Here is a 24,104-nt window from a genome sequence, read left to right as displayed (position 1 = left end):
GGTTGGTAGTAGCTACGAAGTCTCACATGTGTAGGCCTATACTGTCTAGTTTTGCATTAAGCGAAGATATGGACAAAATATAGTGCTTTCATCAGTGTACCTGGTAAAATATGTGCACGCATAATATTATATTTCTCCATATTGCAGCATAAATGTCACAACAAAACTTTTAAAGACGATGCAGGAAATGTCTGCACACTGAGAAAAGTCTTGATAGGAATTCTTTCAAAAATAATATACAGTACCAGCCAAAGGTTTGGACACACAAAATCATTCAAGGTTTTTCTTTAGTTTTACTATTTTCTACATTTTAGAATAATAGTGAAGACATCAAAACTATGAAAAAACACATGGAATCATGTAGTAACCAAAAAAGTGTTAAACAAATCAAAATATATTTGAGATTTGAGATTCTTCTCAAATTATTCAAAGGAGCCAACTTTGTCTTGATGACAGCTTTGCAGAATTGGCATTCTCTCAAGCAGCTTTATGAGGTAGTCACCTGGAATGCATTTCAATGAACATGTGTGCCTTGTTAAAAGTTAATTTGTGGAATTTATTTCCTTTTTAATGTGTTTGAACCAATCAGTTGTGTTGTGATAAGGCAGGGATGGTATACAGAAGATAGCCTTATTTGGTAAAAGACCAAGTCTATATTATGGCATGAACAGCTCAAATAAGCAAATAGAAATGACAGTCCATCATTACATTAAGACATGAAGGTTAGTCAAAATTTCAAATGTAGTCGCAAAAAACATCAAGCGCTATGATGAAACTGGCTCTCATGAGGACCACCACAGGAAAGGAAGACCCAGAGTTACCTCTGCTGCAGAGGATAAATTCATTAGAGTTATCTGTACCTCAGATTGCAGCCCAAATAAATGCTTCACAGAGTTCAAATAACCGACACATCTCAACATCAACTGTTCAGAGTAGACTGCGTGAATCAGGCCTTCAAGGTCAAATTGCTGCAAAGAAACCACTACTAAAGGACACCAATAAGTAGAAGAGACTTAAATGGGCCAAGAAACACGAGCAATGGACATTAGACTGGGGGAAATCTCTCCTTTGGTATGATGAGTCCAAATTTGAGATTTTTGGTTCCAACCGCTATGTCTTTGTGAGACGCAAAGTAGGTTCCCCATGTGTGGTTCCCACCGTGAAGCATGGAGGAGAAGGTGTGATGGTGTGGGAGTGTTTTGCTGGTGACACTGTTGGTGATTTATTTAGAATTCAAGCCACACTTAACCAGCATGGCTACCACAGCATTCTGTAGCGATACGCCATCCCATCTGGTTTGCACTTAGTGGGACCATAATTTGTTTTTCAACAGGACCATGACCCAAAACACACCTCCAGGCTGTGTAAGGGCTATTTGACTAAGGAGAGTGGTGGAGCGCTGCATCAGATGACCTGGCCTCCACAATCATCCGACCTCAATCCAATTGAGATGGTTTGGGATGAGTTGGACTGCAGAGTGAAGGAAAAGCAAACAACAAGTGCTCAGCATATGTTGGAACTCCTTCAAAACATTCCATGTGAAGCTGGTTGAGAGAATGCCAAGAGTGTGCAAAGCTGTCATCAAGGCAAAGGGTGGCCACTTTGAAGAATATAAAATAAAAAATATATTTTGATTTGTTTAACACTTGTTTAGCTTACTACATGATTCCATATGTGTTATTTCATATTTTTGATGTCTTCACTATTATTTTACAATGTAGAAAATAGTAAAAATAAAGGAAAAACCCTTGGATGAGTAGGTGTGTCCAAACTTTTTATTTGTACTGTACATTTTTAAACGAAATAAATCCAAATGTAGGACTACCTCTATTGTTTCTGTAGGTCTCGCCTACTATGATAAAACCAATTTCCGCATTCAATGGGAAATAGAGATTCATGTAAAAATTGTAGTGCCTATTGAAACCCTACTGCTTTAATATGAAGCATATACTATACTGAACAAAAATGTACATGCAACATGTAACAATTTCAAAGATTTTTACTGAGTTGCAATTCATATAAGGAAATCAGTCAATTGAAATAAATTAATTCGGCCTTAATCTATGGATTTCACATGACTGGGCAGGGGTGCAGCCATGGGTGGGCCTGAGAGGGCATAGGCCCACTGGGGAGCCAGGCCCAGTCAATCAGAATGAGTTTTTCCCCACAAAATGGCTTTATTACATACAGAAATACTCCTCAGCACCCCTCCCTGCAGGTGAAGAAGCCGGATGTGGAGGTCCTGGCCTGGCGTGGTTACACGTGGTCTACGGTTGTGAGGCCGGTTGGACATACTGACAAATTCTCTGGGGGACATTCCTGCAGTCAGCATGCCAATTGCACTCTGTGGCATTGTGTTGAGTGACAAAATGGCACATTTGAGTGGCCTTTTATTGTCCCCCAGCACAAGGTGCACCTGTGTAATGACCATGTTGTTTAATCAGCTTCTTAAAATGCCAACCCTGTCAGGTGGATGGATTATTTTAGCTGAGGAGAAATGCTCACTAACAGGGATGTAAACAAATTTGTGCACACAATTTGAGAAAAAATAAGCTTTATGTGTGTATGGAACATTTCTGGGATATTTTATGTCAGCTCATGAAACATGGGGCCAACACTTTACATGTTGCGTTTATATTTTTGTTCAGTATATATACTTCTATTTGATAATGATGTGGGTATTTTTTCAGGCATCCGGTCGAAAGTCGAGCTTTGTCATTAATTTGTGGGAGTGTCTTGGCTCAGCAAATAACCTGTCTCGCAAGAGTATTTCAACATACCACGCCCACTCAGCTGTTTCCTCAACCGTCCATAGGTAAAAGTTTTTCTCTGTCGCGCTACACTAACTTATCTACTTCTATTTAGCACACCAGAACGTTTCTAGACGTTATTCAGAGGCCCACTCTGTCCAAACCTCCGCAGGTCTCAGCCATGTCTCTATCGGACCAGAGCCAACAGTGGTATCCCACCAGCGTACAGGTAACTGTGCTTCAGGCAAGAAGCCTGAGGATAAAGGGAAAAAATGGCACCAACGACTCATACGCCATCATGCAAGTGGCCAAGGATAAATTCGCTACATCGGTGGCAGAAAAGAGCGTGGCACCGGTGTGGACAGAGGAGGCCACGTTCGAGCTGCCGCTCTTCCACAACGGTAACACAGAGAAGTGTACGTTGCATGTCCACGTAATGCACCGGGCTCTCGTGGGATCGGACAAGTTGCTCGGGCACGCAGTCATCAACCTGTTGGAGCTCAGCGAGGTTAAATCCCGCAATAAGACTGAGTGAGTGTTCACGTCTGTCCAGTAATAATCACAGCTTTCTATTTCTACATTTCTCAAAGTGTTTGCCGTTAGTTACACACTTCCTTTTTAAATGGATGATCTCTGTAGTTGTAATAGCCTATTTAAGACAATGGAGCACCACAATGTCACTACTCCATTGGCCTTCATTAGGGGTTGTAATTATTAATTAACAGGGACTGCTCCATATTCCACTTGTGTAATAATCACCCAACTCAACATGCAACAACAATGTTATGTATTAATTACAACAATACAGTATAAGAGCAGGCTATAGGCCTAAAGTGTTATCTCACATGATTTTACTCTGACAATTCACTCAGTACTACAACCAGTCGTTAGAGCCTATGGAATAATATTGATTGTTGCTTTTTAGTTCACTCCTGTTGCTTGCCTTCATCTCCCATTTGAGTGACACTGTTTGTTTTGACAGCCTACTGGTTTAGCTCATAACAGTGCAGCATGCGAGCAGCACAACACAACACACCATTACCAATACCTCACAAATTGCCTGTCTCCTCTGAGTCATCAGTTCATAGCAGTGCTCTCTCCCTTTATGAATATCTGTTACGGTTTAATATCTCCGAACCATTGATTTGCAGTACTTTGTTTGACTGTATCTCATTTATTATGTTATAAAGAAGGTAACGTTTTGTACATCTATGTCTCAGGTGTTCATATATTATAATAACAGTCAAAACAATCCCTAATGTATAGTTTTGAACTGAATAATGAGGATCTTAGTCAACAGTAAAAGCCTCTGTTCCGCGACACTCTGTCCTGGAATAAAACACCCAGCTGAAGTCTGGAAGGAAATGAGGGGAGGGGAGGGGGGGGGGGGGGGGGGGGGGGGGCAGGAAGAGTCAACCAGGGGTCTCAGACCTGTGAGATGTGTGACCATGAGTACCCTCTTGGAGGTTACAAAAACAAAATGAACACAATGCTGTGACTGCAGCTTCTTATCTTCAGTGAAGCACTCAATGTGAATCCAAACGGAAAGGCAATAAAAAACAGACTGACTGCTCACAGAATGACAAATATGATGAATAACTGTATGGAGGGAGAGAGAGCATTTCCTCACTATTACTGCAGCTGTGTTGAGAATACAGCATGGGGAAATGTAGGGCAAGGTAGGTAGGGGTGGCAGCATTCATTGTTGTCCAATGTTATTATTAATTCACAGAAAAATAGAGCAATACATTTGGGAATCGTACAAAAATGTAAACCAATGCGGTCAGGCTTGTTCAACATGTCCCTCTAGTCCAGGGCTCTCCAACCCTGTTCCTGGAGAGCTACCCTCCTGTAGGTTTTTGCTCCAACCCCAGTTGTAACTGACCTGATTCAGCTAATTATTTGAATCCGGTGCGCTTGATTAGGGTTGAGTCAATTACTGTGAAATGTACATAGAGAAATTACATAATTGATGTAGATTACTGTGTGTGTAAACAAGTTTTCTGTATAGTTAACACATCTCCCTTCATGAGGGAGGCCATTGCGTCTAAAAATACTGATCCAGTCTGGAATATTAGTCAGGTTCACACACCCTCCTACTATGTTACTGAGTGACTGACAACACCCCAAAGACTCATCCTTTCCTTCTACACCTCCCGGCTAGTGTTTGGAATACTGAGCAAGCACATCAGGGAAATACGTGCCCGCTTGTGGAATCTACTTAGGGGCTACATAGCAGTCACAGCTGTTATACTGTATGCAGTAGCTGAGTAGTTATGAAATCAAACATTCTAAACCAACTCTCTGGCCTTACAGCTGCACTATCACAAGCTGCATTGCCAAAGCAGTAAGGATAGGACTCTTACAGTAAGCCCAATCATTATTTCATCCCAATATAGCTCTGTAATTCAATTGACGTTAGACAACAAAGGACAGTTCATTCTTCTCTCTGTGAAAATGTCAAGTTGTTTTGAAAGTTTCTCAGTGAGCAGGACACACCCAGACAATCCTTGTAGTTGTTCACTGATGCCTGTGTGGACGTCATGTCACACTTCTCAACAGACCCTTGTGAACAACACCCTGCTAGGGAAGGGCCGGGCATTGGAGAAGAACAAGAGGAGAAGTAACTTTACTTAACATCAGTGAAAAGGAAGTAAACTGTAGTGCCGTTAGCTGGGTGGAGGGAGCTGACTAAGAACAGGATAGAACAGTCAATGAAAGGGTTGTTTAGTATGAAAAGGCCCAGCGTCAGAGTATCATCTCAATGCAGCAGTCTCGCATCCCAGTGTGAAGTACACAACGTGCAGTACTACTGCTGCTCACAGGCAGGATAGAATAATGGAAAGAGATGGAACACTGTGTGAGTCAGCATTTAGGCTGTTATTATTCTAATGGCTCTTTCAGCACATACTCTTCCTGTGTAACCCTGAATGGCTGATAAAACAATGCCTTCCTTGACACAAACCGTTCTTATCACAATATGCAGCTGAGTCTCTCCCCCTCATACACATGCACACACACATTCACTGAGAGAGAGACTTAACTGAAAGCCAGCCTTTTATTCAAAATATGGCCACTATAATAAGGTTTGCAGATGAAATTGTGTTTGGTGCAGTCACTCTATTAAACTATCAATGTATGAACAGCTTTGTCCTTGCCACAGAGGAGGTACCTTCATTGTGATAAAAAGAGCTGAAGAAAAATATGCAGAGATACATTTGCTGCCAAGACCAGGGTTGGAGAGCCCTGCTCTATTCCATTGAGTCAGTTACTGTGAAATGTACATAGAGAAATTACATAACTTGTTTACACACACACAGTAATGTACATCAATTTTCTAGTTCTCTCGTTGGAAAAAAAACCTGCCGAATACCCAAACCGAACAAAAACATCACGAAATTTCATCATAATATATGCAGGAACTGTTTCAACTGGGAAGCATGCAATAGTCTTTACTGTTTTTCGTCCTAAATTAAGTAACGTTCTTGTTAAGCCTGTCGCATGGTTCCCAGTTGAAACAGTTTGTGCATGTATTATGATTTGGTAACATTTTGGTGTTCCACATTTTTGTCTAGATTTTTGGGAGGCAAGTCAAAGATATATAGCTAAAGTCTACGCCCCTTCGTCAGTGATTGGTCAACAGTATAGACTAGCAGGAGTGGGAACTGTGGACTGGATTCTTAAATTAAGTGTTGTCATTTAACAAGGGACGACTAGTTTTCATGCACATTTTGTCACTTGAGAAATACAACGCCGAACATCTTAGTTAGATGTAAAATTGCACGACTAAGACCTCCCCTGCAAAAACGTGAAATCAAGAAATGTGTAAATAATTTTCTGACTAATCCAGACTATTTTGAGGAAGTGTTATTGGTTATGTTATTAGTACGATGGCTGAAGAGGGACAACAATAATATTGGTGCTTTTTTAATCGTTTTTCAACCGAAGCTCTTCAGAGAGTATGCGAGTACAGACATTCGCTTCACCTAGTCGGGTTCTGCTAGGAGCAAGCCGAACCTATATCTGCGGACACATTTAGAGAGTACAGCAGCGGGAGGTTTATTAATTAGGCTGCAGGCTTATTTATTTCACAACTTCTTGAGAAATATTACATCTCACTAAGCTGTCTCTGGGTATTTCGGTCCACACACATGTGACCATGTCTTATTTTGCTATACACAGTACCAGGTGATGTGCAGTGTACGTACACACTTAAGTCTGGTAAGTGGACACTCTTGAAAGTGGATATTGCTGTGTCTTGTGATGTGTAAGGAGAGCGCTTCTTGGTCAGCCTATTAAAGTACATCTAGTTTGGTTATTGCATCTTTCTGATGACCTATGCAAAGATCCATCATGATTTGCTATCTCCTTATATAGGATCAGCCCTATGTAAAGTCCATTCTCCATGATGATAATTGGTTTCATGCTACATGCTTTATCTGAGTAGGAGACAGTCTGGAGACAGGGCTGAGGATCTCCACGGCGGATATTTTTTTCTCCCTCTGACAGTGATAGGTTCATGTGACGTTGTTGTTATCACTGACCTTTAGCTAAAATGCCAAACTTCAGCAGAATTTTTTATTTTCTTCTCAGACCTGAATTCTTCCCAGAGCAACTTTTATATGCCATCTTCATAGCCTCTCAGCTGTTTTTCTATGTCTGGTCAAGGGATGTCCATGGTAACTCATAAATACTGATTCATACACCTTATGCATTGTATACAGTACTATCAACATTTGTTTGAGTTCTTCAGAAAATTTCTTAACTCCCTGAACACAGCTCACTGGTTTTTTCTTATTGTGTTCTACTCTGCTTTCTCAAGGTTGACTATGGTGTACCTGATTTCTGCGGCGGCCAAATCCAGACTTAGCCTCACATTCCAGAGTGTTTAACTTGAAAAACAAACCTGTTATGTGCTCCCCCTTTCTGGTGGTTGGGGCTTGACTGTGGCTTTACCAGCTCCAAAACAGACCGCGTTATGTTTGACTTAAAGCAGATAACTCAGTGTTACTGTTGACACCGCCTTCCTTCCCATTCTCACTAGCCCCTGCCAGCTGCAGACAGCTTCTACCTCTCTCTGAAACACATGCAGTTCATTCAGACATTTCGTTTTGTCATTTTCTAAAGGACTAGCTGATTGCCTTTTGAAAAATAACTTGTTTTATTCAAAGAGCAGTTTCATACATTAGCACTGTATCTAGACATTGACACAGCACATATATCCCTCTGGTAATGATTTCTTACTCTTAACTCTGAACTGTGTTTGTACAGTACCAGTCAGAAGTTTGGACACACCTACTTATTCCAGGGTTAATCTTTATTTTTACTATTTTCTATGTTGTAGAATAATCGTGAAGACATCAAAACTATAAAATAACACATGGAATCATGTAGTAACCAAAAAAGTGTTAAACAAATCAAAATATATTTGAGATTCTTCGAAGTAGCCACCGTTTGCCTTGATGCCAAGTGTGCAAAGCTGTCATTCACTCAACCAGCTACATGAGCTCGTTTCTTCAAGTGCAGTCGCAAAAACCATCAAGCAGTATGATAATACTGGCTCTCATGACGACCGCCACAGGAAAGGAAGATCCATAGTTACTTCTGCTGCAGAGAATAAGTTCATTAGATTTACCAGCCTCAGAAATTGCACCCCAAATAAATGCTTCAAGTAACAGACACATCTCAACATTTTGTCCTTTTGTCTGATGAGTCCAAATTAGAGATTTTTGGTTCCAACCGCCGTGACTTTGTGAGACGCGGAGTAGGTGAACGGATGATCTTTGCATGTGTGGTTCCCACCGTGAAGCATGGAGGAGGAGGTGTGAGGGTGATTTTCTGGTGACACTGTCAGTGATTTATTTAGAAGGCACACTTAACCAGCATTCTGCAGGGATACGCCATCCCATCTGGTTTGCACTTAGTGGGACTATCATTTGTTTTTCAACAGGACAATGCCCCAACACACCTCCGGGCTGTGTAAGGGTTATTTGACCAAGAAGGAGAGTAATAGAGTGCTGCATCAGATGACCTGGCCTCCACAATCACCCGACCTCAACCCAATTGAGATGGTTTGGGATGAGTTGGACCGTGGAGTGAAGGGAATGCAACCAACAAGTGCTCAGCATATGTTGGAACTCCTTCAAGACTGTTGGAAAAGCATTCCATGTGAAGCTGGTTGAGAGAATGCCAAGAGTGTGCAAAGCTGTCATCAAGGCAAAGGGTGGCCACTTTGAAGAATATAAAATATATTTTGATTTAACACTTGTTTTGCTTACTACATGATTACTTACATGTGTTCATAGTTTTGATTATTTTACAATGTAGAAAATAGTAAAAATAAAGGAAAAACCCTTGAACGAGTTCGTGTGTCCAAACTTTTGACTGGTACTGTACATACCTGCACAGCGCTTCCCCATCCATTTTCTGAAGAGGGAACATGGACCTGAGAAATCAGCTTCAAATCCCTTCTGTGTGTGTTACTGATCTGACACATGTATAGAAGTAGGGTAGATGTACAATGGGGACCATAAACTGTTGGATAGTTTTGCATAGTGTATTAATATAACATTTAGTACTTTTACATGCACACTAATAATTCAATATTAAACTGATTATGGCAGTAGGCTGAGCATGGCATTTGTAATGTAAACACCTTACTCTGCTTATCTTAATCGGCCTAAAGTCATAATCGCAGTAAGTATACGCCGATTGTACACCTGGATTTCGAAGCAATCTTTGGAATTATTAGGACATGTAAACGCCTTAGTGTTATAGAGGTGTATTTGATCTGCGCATATGCAAGCGTCCCTCTTTTGTGAGTTTGGTAAAACTGAAAGTATGCATCTTAGAAATAGTTTTCACATACAAACTTCATATGTCCCAACTCAGAATCAAATAGGCATCACAAAAATAACACGGTTGCTGTAAAGAATGTTTCTTTTGATTGCCGAAGTCCCATCAGGTAACCTGATTTCAGATGTGTCCATGTAAACAGGATTATTAGGGAAATAATTATTCTTTCAAAGCATGTAAACATTTAAATTGAACTATTATATTAACCTGACTTATTCCTAATCATATTATTGTGTGCATGTAACTACTGATTACTACTGCTTGATTTCCATGAGGATATGGAAATGCGACATGGCAGCACATTTTTCGGTGCATATTTTTCTTCAGCTCTTTTTATCACAATGAAGGTACATGGAGTACCTCTGTGGCATAACTATGTCATGGACAAGGCTGTTCATACACAGTTACTTTAACATTGACTGCACCAAACACGATTTCATCTGCAAACCTTATTATAGGCCATATTTTGAATAAAAGGCTGGCTTTCAGTTAACCTCTCTTGGGCACTCTTCAACAGCCAGTGAAACTGCTGGGTGCCAAATTCAAATACAGAAATACTCATTATAAAAATTCAGAAAACAAAACATATTTTACATAGGTTTAAAGATTAACTTCTTGTGAATCCAACCACGGTGTCAGATTTAAAAACATGCTTTACGGCGAAAGCATACCGTACAATTATTTGAGAACATAGCCCACTAGACAAATCATTACAAACAGTAGCCAGCCAAGTAGAACAGTTACACATGTCAGAAATAGAGATAAAATTAATCCCTTACCTTTGATGATCTTCATATGGTTGCACTCAGCAGACATTCATTTACTCAATAAATGTTCCTTTTGTTTCGATAAAGTCTCTTTATATCCAAAAACCTCCATTTTGTTTGCGTTTTCTTCAGTAATCCACAGGCTCAAACGCAGTCAAAACAGGAAGACAAAAAAATCCAAATTGTATCTGTAAAGTTCATAGAAACATGTCAAACGATGTTTATATTCAAACCTCAGGTTGTTTTTAGCCTAAATAATCGATAATATTTCAACTGGACAATAACGTTGTCAATTTAAAAGGTAAACAAGAAACGCACTCTCTCGGTCGCGTGCATGAAAAAGCTCTGGCACTTTAGGGTCCACTCATTCAGACTGCTCTTACTTCTTCATTTTTCAGAATACAAGCCTGAAACCATTTCTAAAGACTGTTGACATCTAGTGGAAGGCATAGAAACTGCAATTTGAGTCCTAAGTCAATGGATACTGTAATGGCATTGAATAGAACTACAAAACCCCAAAAAAACAAGTCCATTCAGGAAGTATTCTCAGGTTTTCCCCTGCCAAATCAGTTATTTTATACTCAGACACTATTGTAACAGTTTTGGAAACTTTTAGTGTTTTCTATCCAAATATACCAGTTATATGCATATCATATCTTTTCAATATCAATTCCGAATGCTGCCCCCTACCCTAGTGAAGTTAAGTCTCTCTCAGTGAGTGTGTGAAGGGGAGAGACTCAGCTGCATATTGTGATAAGAACGGTTTGTGTCAAGGAAGGCATTGTTTTATCAGCCATTCAGGGTTACACAGGAAGAGTATGTGCTGAAAGAGCCATTAGAATAATAACAGCCTAAATGCTGACTCACACAGTGTTCCATCTCTTTCCATTATTCTATCCTGCCTGTGAGCAGCAGTAGTACTGCACGTTGTGTACTTCACACTGGGATGCAAGACTGCTGCATTGAGATGATACGCTGGGCCTTTTCATACTAAACAACCCTTTCATTGACTGTTCTATCCTGTTCTTAGTCAGCTCCCTCCACCCAGCTAACGCCACTACAGTTAACTGTTGTAACTTCCTTTTTACTGATGTTAAGTTACTTCTCTTGTTCTTCTCATTGAATGCATTCAGTTGTACAACTGACTAGATATCCCCCTTTCCCTTTCTCCAAAGCCCGGCCCTTCCCTAGCAGGGTGTTGTTCACAAGGGTCTGTTGAGAAGTGTGACATGACGTCCACACAGGCATCAGTGAACAACTACAAGGATTGTCTGGGTGTGTCCTGCTCACTGAGAAACTTTCAAACAACTTGACATTTTCACAGAGAGAAGAATAACCTGTCCTTTGTTGTCTAATGTCAATTGAATTACAGAGCTATATTGGGATGAAATAATGATTGGGGTAACTGTAAGTGTCCTACCTATCCTTACTGCTTTGGCAATGCAGCTTGTGATCGTGCAGCTGTAAGGCCAGAGAGTTGGTTTAGAATGTTTGATTTCATAACTACTCAGCTACTGCATACAGTAATAACAGCTGTGACTGCTATGTGGCCACTAAGTAGATTCCACAAGCGGGCACGTATTTCCCTGATGTGCTTGCTCAGTATTCCAAACACTATCCGGGAGGTGTAGAAGGAAAGGATGAGTCTTTGGGGTGTTGTCAGTCACTCGGTAACATAGTAGGAGGGTGTGTGAACCTGACTAATATTCCAGACTGGATCAGTATTTTTAGACGCAATGGCCTCCCTCATGAAGGGAGATTTGTTAACTATTCAGAACTTGTTTACTCACACACAGTAATCTACATCAATTATGTAATTTCTATGTACATTTCACAGTAATTGAGTCAATGGAATGGAGGGACAGGTTGAACAAGCCTGACCACATTGCCCTTTTTAATTTATTTTGTACATAATGTGGCTGCTACCGTCTCTTATGACCGAAAATAACTTCTGGACATCAGAACAGCGATTAAATATCTCGAACTGGACAAAGATTTATTTACTTAACGAGTCCGACACAAAGGATATACTGCTTTGTCGGGAATGGGCTCAGATCCCCGTCATTTGTGTGAAGAAAAGACGGAGAAAAAGGTTGCGGATGTCAGGCTTGCCTTCTGAGAATTTTGCAGTCGAGTGAGTAAACCTCCACTACCATCCGTTCTATTGGCCAACATGCAATCATTGGAAAACAAAATGGATGATATACGATCAAGACTATCCTACCAACGGAACATTAAAAACTGTAATATCTTATGTTTCACCAAGTCGTGGTTGAACGACGACATAGATAATATAGAACTGGCGGGATTTTTCATGCATCGGCAGAACAGAGAAACTACGTCTGTTACGACAAGGGGCAGGGGTGTTTGTGTCTGTCAACAGCTGGTGAGCAATGTCTAATTTTAAAGAAGTCTCAAGGTATTGCTTGCCTGAGGCAGTGTGATCTACAGTTTATCATAAAGTACTCTATCTACCAAGAGATTTCTCATCTATATTATTCGTAGCCGTCTATCTACCACCACGAACCGATGCTTGCACTAGGACCGCACTCAAAAAGCTGTCTGGCCATAAGCAAACAAGAAAATGCTCATCCAGAAGTGGTGCTCCTAGTGGCTGGGGACTTTAATGCAGGCAAACTTAAATCTGTTTTAATTTCTACCAGCATGTTATGTGAATGTCACAGAGTAAAAAAAAAAAACTCTAGACCACCTTTACTCCACACACGGAAACGCATACAATGCTCTCCCTCGCCCTCCATTTGGTAAATCTGACCATAATTCTATCCTTCTGATTCCTATTTACAAGTAAAAACTGAAGCAGGAAGTACCAATGCCTCGCTCAATACAAAAGTGGTCAGATGACGCTGATGCTATGCTACAGGACCATTTTGCTAGCACAGACTGTAATATGTTCCGGGATTCATCCATTGGCATTGAGGAGTATACCACCTCAGTCATCGGCTTCATCAATAAGTGCTTCGAAGACGTCGTCCCCACAGTGACCGTACGTACATATCCCAACCAGAAGCCCTGGATTACAGGCAACATCCACATTGAGCTAAATGCTAGAGCTAACGCTTTCAAGGTGTGGGACACTAATCTGGATGCTTATAAGAAATCCCGCTACGGACTCGGGCGACCCATCAAACAGGCAAAGCATCAATACAGGATTGAGTCCTACTACACCAGCTCTGACGCTCGTCAGATGTGGCAGGGCTCAAACTATGACTGACTACAAAGGGAAACCCAGCCGTGAGCTACCCGGTGACGCGAGCCTTGACGAGCTAAATGCCTTTTTATGCTCGCTTCGAGGCAAGTATTATTGAAGCATGCATGATACCAGCAGCTGTTCCAGACGACTGTGCGATAACGCTCTTGGTTGCCGACGTGAGCAAGACCTTTTAAACAGATCAACATTTCCAAAGCCATGGGGCCAGACGGATTACCAGGACGTGTATTCAAAGCTTGCGCGGACCAACTGGCAAGTGTTTACAATTACATTTTCAACCTCTCCATGACCAAGTCTGTAATACCTACATGTTTCAAACAGACCAGCATAGTCCCTGTGCCCAAGGAAGCGAAGGTAACCTGCCTAAATGATTACCGCCCCATAGCACTCACGTTGGTAGCCATGAAGTGCTTTGAAAGGCTGGTCATGGCTCACATCAACAGCATCATCCCGGATACCCTAGACCCACTCCAGCTCACATACCGCCCCAACAGATCCACAGATGACACAATCTCAATCGCACCCCACACTGCCCTTTCCCACCTGGACAAAAGGAATACCTATGTGAGAAAGCTGTTAATTGATTACAGCTCAGCGTTCAACACCATAGTGCCCACGAAGCTCATCACTAAGCTAACCACCCTGGGATGAAACACCTCCCTCTGCAACTGGATCCTGGACTTCCTGACAGGGCTCCCCCAGGTGGTAAGGTTAGGCAACAACACGTCTTCAACGTTGATCCTCAACACTGGGGCCCCTCAGGGGTGTGTGCTTAGTCCCCTCCTGTACTCCCTGTTCACCCATGACTGCGTGGCCATACACGACTCCAACACCATCAAGTTTGCTGACGACACAACAGTGGTAGGCCTGATTACCGACTACGATGAGACGGCCTATAGGGAGGAGATCAGTGACCTGGCAGTGTGGTGCCAGGACAACATCTCCCTCAATGTGAGAGAGACTAAGGATCTGATCGTGGACTACAGGAAAAGGCGTGCTGAACAGACACCCATTTAACATCGACGGGGCTGTAGTGGAGCGGGTCGAGAGTAAAGTTCCTTAGTGTCCACATCACCAATGAACTCTCATGTTCCAATGAACTTTCATGGTCCAATCACACGAAGACAGTCGTGAAGAGGGCATGACAACACCTTTTTCCCCCTCAGAAGACTGAAAAGATTTAGCATGGGTCCCCAGATCCTCAGTTCTACAGCTGCACCATCGAGAGCATCCTGACCGGTTGCATCACCGCCTGGTATGGCACTACAAAGGGTAGTGCGTACGGCCCAGTACATCCCTGTGGCCAAGCCTCCTACCATCGAGGACCTATATACTAGGCGGTGTCAGAGGAAAGCCAAGAAAATTGTCAGACTCCAGTCACCCTAGTCCTAGACTGTTCTGTCTGCTACCGCATGTGAAGTGGTAATCCTAGCGCCAAGTCTAGGACCAAAAGGCTCCTTAACAGCTTCTACCCCCAAGCCATAAGACTGCTGAACAGTTCATCAAATGGCCTCCCAGACTATTTACATTGACCCCCCCCCCCCTTTGTTTTTACACTAGTGCTATTTGCTGTTTATTATCTATGCATAGTCACTTTACCCCTACCTACATGTTCAAATTACTTTGACTAACCTGTGCCCCCGCACATTGACTCGGTACCGGTACTCCCTGCATATAACCTCGTTATTGTTATTTTATTGTGTTACTTTTTATTTTTTACTTTAGTTTATTTAATAAATATTTTCTTAACTCTATTTCTTGAACTGCAAAGTTGTAAAAGCATTTCACGGTAAGCTTTACACCTGTTGTAAGAAAGCATTTCACGGTAAGCTTTACACCTGTTGTAAGAAAGCATTTCACGGACGGTAAGGTTTACACCTGTTGTAAGAAAGCATTTCACGGACGGTAAGGTTTACACCTGTTGTATTCGGTGCATGTGACAAAGTTTGATTTGTTTTATGTTGTACGATTCCCAAATGTGTTGCTCTATTTTTCTGTGAATGAATAATAACATTGGACAACAATGAAAGCTGCCACCCCTACCTACCTTGCCCTACATTTCCCCATGCTGTATTCTCAACACAGCTGCAGTAATAGTGAGGAGATGCTCTCTCTCCCCCCATACAGTTATTCATCATATTTGTCATTCTGTGAGCAGTCAGTCTGTTTTTTATTGCCTTTCCGTTTGGATTCACATTGAGTGCTTCACTGAAGATAAGAAGCTGCAGTCACAGCATTGTGTTCATTTTGTTTTTGTAACCTCCAAGAGGGTACTCATGGTCACACACCTCACAGGTCTGAGACCCCTGGTTGACTCTTCCTGCCCCCCCTCATTTCCTTCCAGACTTCAGCTGGGTTGTTGAGGAACAGGCCTTATGGGTTTTGCTTGACAGACTTTTAATGCTGACTCAGCTCTGCATTGCTCAGTTCAAAACTATAAATGAATGGTTGTTTTGACAGTTATTCCATTATATGTACAGCTGAAACATACAGATGTATGAACAGTACCTTCTTTATAACAGAACACATACAACAGGGATTTCTTGAGGGTCATTGAACCAATCAGCATGGACGACAAGAAATTACCTGATGCAGTTCTTACAATGTGAGGCTTTCTCTTTGTATTCTGACCTTCTTTTTACCAGAAGGCATCTTCTATACAAGTGAACCAGTAAATGAAACGGACTAGGTGTAGAGGAACTCGTTTTGTGATATTCTGATTATATTTAATTTACTGCATTCATTAAAAAAAGTGCCTGGGGATTTTGTTAGTCATTAATTAAATATGAACCTAAATTGAGTGCAATCTTAACAGACTCCAACTATATTTTCCCTGCATAGCCTGTAGCTATGATCACTCCTAGAACCCTCCAATGTAAAGTCCATTAATTCAGTTTAGAAATTCACATTGCAAAATTATTTCACTCCCGGAATCCGGTCCCCCCCCCCTTCCACACAGTTCCACTCCTGGCCTGTAGTAGCCTGTACAGTACATTTTAAGGCATGGTGTTCAGTCTTAACATACAACAGAAGTGTGCTACAACTTAGTAGGACGGCAAGGATGAAATTGTCTTACTATGTTCCCGGTGGTGACCATTTAGTATGAATCATAATGCCTACTGACTCAAGATCACTTACCGCATTATCGGTCATTTCCCCTGGCTCCTCCACCCTTGGGCCTCTCCAAAAAAATCACTGTTTCCATGGAAGGACTCTTAACATTTGAAAGACAAAATGGCAGCAGCCCCAACTTACTGGATTTATTCTCTGGGTTATGATAAACCCCTAGGAACCAATAGGATTAGAGTGCAACAAATAAGGGGGGAAATACATCCTTGAATAAAGCTATGCTATGGGTGACAGCTTTCTTTATTTGTGATAGCTAACAACATGTAGACACTATATATTTTAGAACTGGAGGTGAGGCCCAGGGGCTGATGAATACATGACACATTATTTGATCATCAGCCTTCCTCTGCTTATGCAGGCTGTGGTTGTTCAGACAGATCAGTCTGCTAAGTGTGTGTTATCTGAAAAGAGGGGTGAATGCCTACACATTTCTAGTTATTTCTGAGTGCCCTTACAAGTTATTGGAGGAGCTCAGTAGACATCTAAACAAATAAAACATTACCTTTCTTTCACTGCCTTACATTCATAGACCTTGTTCTTGAGCCATCTCTCAGATAAGAACAGCATGTGTTTCATACCAATTCAATGAAACTATTTGATAAACAATAGACTTTCTCTCAACAGATGGCATAAGCTGTTGGATAAGGCAGGCAAGCCAGACAAAGACAGGGGAGAGGTGCTGGTGGACATCCAGTTTATGAAGAACAACCTGACAGCCAGCATGTTCGACCTCTCTGCTACAGACAAGCCGCGCTCCCGCCTGGGCAAGTTCAAGGACAAGGTTCGAGGCAAGAAGAAGGAGGGTCTGTCAGACTCGGCGTCTGCCGTGGTGCCGTCCTTCACCCAGGTTCTGACGGACAGCGAGGGAGAGGAGGAAGGGGGGGGAGGTGCAGACAAAAAAGAGAAAAAGAAGAAAAACAAGCTGAAGTCTCTGTTTTCTCCCAAGTCTAATCTGCAGCGTCACGGACTGTCGCAATCCATGTCTGTCCTGGGCCCTCTGCCTGAGAAGAACTCCTCACTGAGTGGCAGCCCCTCGGGCCTCAACGAGGACTCCTCTGAAGGTGAGCATCATCACAGACTGGCCTTCCATTTTAAATATAGCGTAATCTATTAGAATTGTTACACTGTGTTTACAAATCAAACTTCCCCCCCTTCTTTCTCATCCACAGGTAAAAATAAATTCAAGTTTCTGACCCATAAACGCACAGGCAGTTCCGACAGTAAGGCTTCTCAGGGCTCCTTGTCTCTAGGGCGCTCGAAGATCCCTGCCCCGCTTGCAGAGCAGAGTAACCTGTGCATCAACGGCAGTCACGTGTACACAGAACATACCCAGCCCCGGAGCGCACGCACCGGCTCCACCTTCAGCCTTGCCAGCTCAGGCCACGGTTCCATGGAAGACCTACGCAGGGCCCAGGGCCGTAAGAGCTCCAGCACCTCCATGGACTCTCTCACAGCCCTGAAGCAGCCCTCACCCTGGGCAGAGGTGGAGAGCAGCAGGGCAGAGGAGGAGGAAGAAAGAGTTAAGATGGATGAGATGAAGAGAAAGGAAGAGCAGGAGAGAAAGAAGTTAGATGAGGAAGAGAGGATGAATGAGGAACAAGAGAAAAGGAGGATTGGGAAGGAGTTAGAAAGACTTAGGTTTGAGGAGGAGAGGATACGGATTGAAGAGGAGAAGATGAGGTTTGAGAAGGAAGAGAAAACGAGGATGGAGGAGCAGGAAAACAGAAAGAGGATGGAGGAGGAAAAGATTAGGGTTGAGGAGGAAAGTAGAATGATGGAAGAGAGGAAGAGGAGACTGAAGGAGGAGGGAGAGGAGAGGGTAAAGAAGAAAGAACAGGAAATGATTAGGTTACAGGAGGAAGAGAAAACGAGGATGGAGGAGCAGGAAAACAGGAAGAGGATGGAGGAGGAAAAGATTAGGGTTGAGGAGGAAAGTAGAATGATGGAAGAGAGGAAGAGGAGACTGAAGGAGGAGGGAGAGGAGAGGGTAAAGAAGAAAGAACAGGAAATGATTAGGTTACAGGAGGAACAAGAGAGGTGGGAAGAAGAGGAAAGGATGAGGAGAGAAGAGCATGAAAGAATGAAGAGGGAGGATAGACTGAGGAAGGAGGACGAGAGGAAAATGAGGGAGGTGGAGGAAAGATTGAAGAGGGAGAAAGAGGAGAGGATTGAGGAGGAAGAAAGGATTAGGAGAGAACAAGAGGAAGATATGCAAAGAAGGGAGGAACGGGAGAGGAAGATCAGGGAGGAGGAAGAAAGAGTGAAGAGAGAACAGGATAGGCTGAGAGAGGAGGAGAGAAGAGTGAGGGAGGAGGAAGAAAGGGTGAGGAAGGCCGAGGAAGATAGCCTGAGAGAGGAAATGGGGATAAAGAGGACAGAGGAGGAAAGAATTAAGAGAGAAGAGGAGGATAGGCTGAGAAAGGAGGAAGAGGAGAGGAAGATCAGGAAGGAGGAAGAGAGGATAAGGAGATTAGAGGAGGAGATGTTGAGAAAGGAGGAAGAGGAGAGGAAGACCAGGAAGGAGAGGCTGAGGAAGGAGGAAGCAGAAACAATGAGGCTTGAAGAAGAAAGGGGAAATGAACAGGAGAGGAGGGATAAGGAGCAGAAAGAAAGATTTAGGGTGGAGGAAGAAAATATGAAAAAAGAGGAGTTGAGACAGGAAGAGAAAAGGAGAAATGCACAGATGGAGGAAGAGCAAAGGCGTGAGGAAGTTGAGAAGCAGATGGAGGAAGGGCAAAGGCGTGAGGAAGTTGAGAAGCAGATGGAGCAGAATAGCGAGGCAAAGGTCACCGTGTGCAATAATCCTTTTGAGGAAGTCTCTCCCACCAGTTCATTTGATGACACCGCTTCAAATAATCTGTTTGAGGAGAACGCTATGACCACCACTGGACCCATCAGCTGCCGGATAAATAAAGTATCAGCAGTCAAGCCAAGGTCAGTCACATACACACACGGTCTCAGTTCCCTTTGCCAGAATTCCATTAGCCCTTGGGTGCCATAAATTATGGATGCGCTATTTATTTAGTCTCCAAAAGCAGTAGGGGGAAAATACCCAAGTGTCTTCTGGAACCCCCTGAGATCTCTCCTTTCATCCGCACACACTAACTTTCCCTCTCTCAAATCCTCAGATTCTCTGATTCAGACATCCCATTTCATCTTCTAACAAAACAATATCAATAATGCTAACATTCTCTTTCCTCTGCGCTGTCAGAGCAGGGTGGCACAAGTCAGATTTATGTGGAAAACCTACCAACTTGTCTGAAAGAGACTTTTATACCACCAGTTAATCAAGGGAGGCAACACGCCCAATGTATGGACGTGGCACGGTATGGACGAGACTCGGCTGGATGTAATTGGGTTGGTTTTATTGGATCTTTACTGCTTTGGTACAAAATTGAGATTCGAGCAGAAAACCTGTTGCCTTATCAATGACTTTGGTACAGGGTGATGCTCAGTAGAGAATATTAAGTTAATCTCCGTGTTAGAGTCATGGCCGTTTGGTGTTAAGCGAGATGTCCTGGTATCTGTTGGCCTGAGGTGTATGACACTACTCTCTCATGCGCATCTCATTAAAGCACAATCCCCTGAAGTAATATGACACCGTCATGAAAGTTGCAGTGCAGTGGAAAATGTGGATGTGCGTGTTCGTGTTGGAAACCTTTGGCTCAGATTGGATTGTCTGCTACTCTCATGAATCATACCTTGCTATACAGTTTCTACAGATGTCATATTAAAGGTGTTACAGTGAGACACAAAGCATTAGGTGATTGTTTAGGTTTTTAACTATGGCGTTGATGTTGAATGACTCATGAGAGTGTATGAGGATGAAACAAAGCAACAGGATGATATGAGTGTATTCAAGCAAGGCTGTTTGGTCATGTGAACAGGCAAGGTTCAGAAGCTAGAAAGATGATTTCTCTTTTGTATTTCTCCTTTTGATCTATGTTTCGTTATTTTAAATCTACATGTAAAACCTTTCTGTGTCTTTGTGTTACTAACATAAACATTATAACTAACCGTCATGTCCCTCTCATAAAGACCTAATAAAATGAAATCCCACCCGTACTCCCATGTTCTTGTCTGGTGAGTTACGAGAAACTAGTAACAACTTTGTTATGTAACACCTCTGTAGTTTGCACTGCCTACCTCTCTGCTAACTGGAATGTGTTTGTGTGTGGATTCCAACAGTCTTTCAAAGCATTTCATCATTTAGTTTTAGAAACAAATCCTATGTTCTTTAAAAAGTTTTGAAGGTTTTTCCATTTTCAATGTTTGGTAGTTAGACCTTGTCGTCAGAAACAACAAAAAATCTCACTGCACCCTCCCCTTCCTAACCCTGCTCTTCCAGACCCTCTTCATGGGGGAACCCTTCAAAGCCTGCTATATCTTCCAGCCCCTTATCATCCTCGTCTCCTGAACTGGAGAGTTCTATGGACTCCCCCAGAGGCGCTAGGGAAACCGGAGACGCTATTGACCCGTCTACTGATCTGATGGAGAAGAAAGACCCTGCCCTTGTGGCTCCCAACAATCAGCGCTGGGCTCGTAAGGACAACTGGTCTAGTAAATCTCATTGTGCCACACCTACCCTCGCTAAAACAAAGCCAACAAAACCGCCCCCTCCCCTCAGACGTCAATCTTCCACGTCATTGGTGGGAAGTGGGGATGACCAGGGGGGTGTTAGTGGTAAGGACCATTCCAGTGTCAGACAGGATAAGGGACCTGCTCCACTGCCTCCAGACAACCAGCGATGGGCTCATGAGGACAACTGGCCCAGTAAGTCCAACCCTGATTCTGCCACTCCTACCCTCACCCAAAAAACGTCAACAAAACCGCAGCCTCCTCCAAGACGCCACTCTGCCACGTCATTGGTGGGAAGCGAATATGACCAGCACTTAAATGAGAGTGTTAGTCAGGATGATTCCAGTGTCAGGAGGGACAAGCGTCCTGCTCCACTGCCTCCTGACAGACCAAACCAGGCTCCAAGCCAGACACAGAGGGACCAGAGTATGACCTGTGTCAATCAGGGACATGAGGACAGAGTGGGTGCCTCCATGTCCAAGGTTTCTCAACGTGTGGCACAGATGATCACACCACTGAGATCTTCCTCCACAGCTCCAACAGAACACATCAGTGGAAGCCAGAGCTCTACCCACCATGGGAACCAAGCAGAGGAACCCATGCCATCAGCCACTGGGGGGTTGATGGTTGCGAAACACAATAAAGGTCCAGCACCCTCCAGGCCCCAGCACCTTCCAGGGAAGACAATGTCAACAGCTGATGTGTTAGATGAGCAATCAAATACTGAGGAACATGAATCTTCGGTTCAGTTTGGTCCAAATAATCCCTTTGCAGAAGACTGCAGAATGGAGAAGTCCTCTGGACGCAGTGAAGATCAGAGTCTAACTGGTGAGCGTCAGGAGAGCCTGGACTCTCACAATCAACAGAGTTGTACCTCCACAGATGCAGATCTAGGTCCGTTTCAGAAGCGTGTGGTTGGGGACACAACTGAGCTTCCAGCGCCAGATGTTCGGCCAGCTGAGGATGTCTCCTGTCCCACCAAAAGCACATCAGCGAAGCGGGCCCGTGCTCCCTTGCCTCCAGTGAAGATAACATCCACATTTAGAGAGGAGGAAGCTGGTAAACAGAGTTCTGGAAAACTACAAAGCCCAGCGGCTCCCACTTCGAGTAAGCTTTCCTCAGGTAACTGGGTAAGAAAGCAGAATGGCGGGGTGGGTGTGGCACTACCGTGTGTTACCCTTGCCCAGCCCCCATGTTTCCCCTCACCTGCCCCCTCCTCCTTACCCCACCCTGAGCCCCTGAAGGGATCAGGGGGCAAGAGAGACTGCCCTCCCCAGACAACAAGCTCTGTCCCTGGCCAGAAGACCCTGCTTCATGCTGGAGCTCTGCCCTCCATTACAGAGCAGTGCAGTGGAGAGGAAGCAGGAGGGAGAGGGGACAGGTCTGCCTCAAGCACACGCAGGTGAGAGAGATCTCAGCCTTTTCCTGTAGCGTGTAGCAGCTATGTGCTGTCCACCAAACCTCTCCTGTAGAATGTACTGTAGTTAGAATTACTAAACCTCCCCAATCGCTTGTAAAATGCATTGTTCCAGAACACTTCATGAATGTGACCCTTTATAAAACTCTTCTACTCTCTTATCAAATGTTTAGCTGTACTTTCCTGAATTAAACTTATGACTAGGTTGTATTTGCAATACTTTAAAAAATTGTGCAAAGGAAATCATAGCTGGTACTATTTTCTTAATTATTATACTGTAATTATTATGGAGTTTAACATAAAGCAATTGGAACATAGCTCCCCAGAGCAATTAGCAGTATATTATGTCATCAAAGAGCACTTAGCTACTAATTACTGCAGGTGTAATTTATTTTCTGCTAGTTGTTTAATTACGATGTCATTCACACAATGCCCTCAGCCAGTATGAATAAGGACTGTAGAAATGCCAGCCTTTGTAGCTTTCATTGCTTTTTGTCATGTTATTCTTCCTGTAGAATCTGACAAAGCTCAGTGGAGCCTGTAAAATGCCATTACTCAGACCACGCGTACACTGTGGATCCTCTGCAGTCTAACCTTATCTAAGAGGGAAAGAAGAGTACAGATACGCTTGTCATTGTGTCATGTATGATGGGAATGAGTCAATTGTGAAGACGAACCCTGCTCGGATTTCTTGTCATGTATAACTGATTAAACAAATCGTTTCCCACTGTTGGCAGCAAGCTTCAACTTCAAATAATCAGACCTGCTTTTTGAGAAAAGGAATGTATCCCGATATCCCCCACATCCACCTTCTGCATGCCCTCTAACACAATACTTTTCAGAAAAGTTTGAGTCTCTCACTCTCATGGTCTCTGTCTATCTCGATTCAGGCCACACCCAGTAAAGCCCTTGAGTTCCCTGGAAAACCAGCCAGCCTCCAACATCCATGAGGGACAGGCTGGTAAATCTACAGGGATCCTCGGTGGTCTTCAAGAGAAGATACAGGTACTTTAAAGGAATATACAGTCAGGTCCATAATTATTGGCACCCTTGATAAAGATGAGCAAAACAGACTGCATAAAATAATACAAATACTGAGCTGTATTATTTTATACAAATTTTTCTCTGCTAGTTTAATTGTGATGTCATTCAGACAATGCCCTCAGCCAGTATGAATCACATCTACAGAAATGCCAGCCTTTGTAACTTTCATCGCTTTTTTGCGCCTGGGCTGGAATAATACATTATGGCCTTTTCTCTTGCATTTCAAAGATGATGGTACAAAACAAAAATGCATTTTACCAGATCTAATGTGTTATATTCTCCTACATTAATTTCATATTTCCACAAACTTCAAAGTGTTTCCTTTCAAATGGTAT

The 24,104-nt window shown here is 42.9% G+C and overlaps 1 protein-coding gene across 1 annotated transcript in view; it reads left to right on the top strand.

Moving 5' to 3' along the window:
* Nucleotides 1-2,796: 2,796 nt before the first annotated feature.
* Nucleotides 2,797-24,104, top strand: part of LOC129818582 (rab11 family-interacting protein 1-like) — a 30,754-nt gene continuing 9,446 nt past the window's right edge. Inside the window, exons 1-5 of the mRNA XM_055874622.1 lie at nucleotides 2,797-3,281; nucleotides 17,355-17,791; nucleotides 17,900-19,664; nucleotides 21,079-22,710; nucleotides 23,616-23,730. Coding sequence (XP_055730597.1) covers nucleotides 2,932-3,281; nucleotides 17,355-17,791; nucleotides 17,900-19,664; nucleotides 21,079-22,710; nucleotides 23,616-23,730 — 4,299 coding nt within the window. The 5' untranslated portion in view covers nucleotides 2,797-2,931. The remainder of the gene's footprint in view (nucleotides 3,282-17,354; nucleotides 17,792-17,899; nucleotides 19,665-21,078; nucleotides 22,711-23,615; nucleotides 23,731-24,104) is intronic.

Source organism: Salvelinus fontinalis, chromosome 21 (assembly GCF_029448725.1).
Source record: "Salvelinus fontinalis isolate EN_2023a chromosome 21, ASM2944872v1, whole genome shotgun sequence".
Lineage (NCBI taxonomy): Eukaryota > Metazoa > Chordata > Actinopteri > Salmoniformes > Salmonidae > Salvelinus > Salvelinus fontinalis.
Note: the sequence above shows the minus strand (reverse complement) of the source record. Positions and strands in the feature narration are given on the sequence as shown.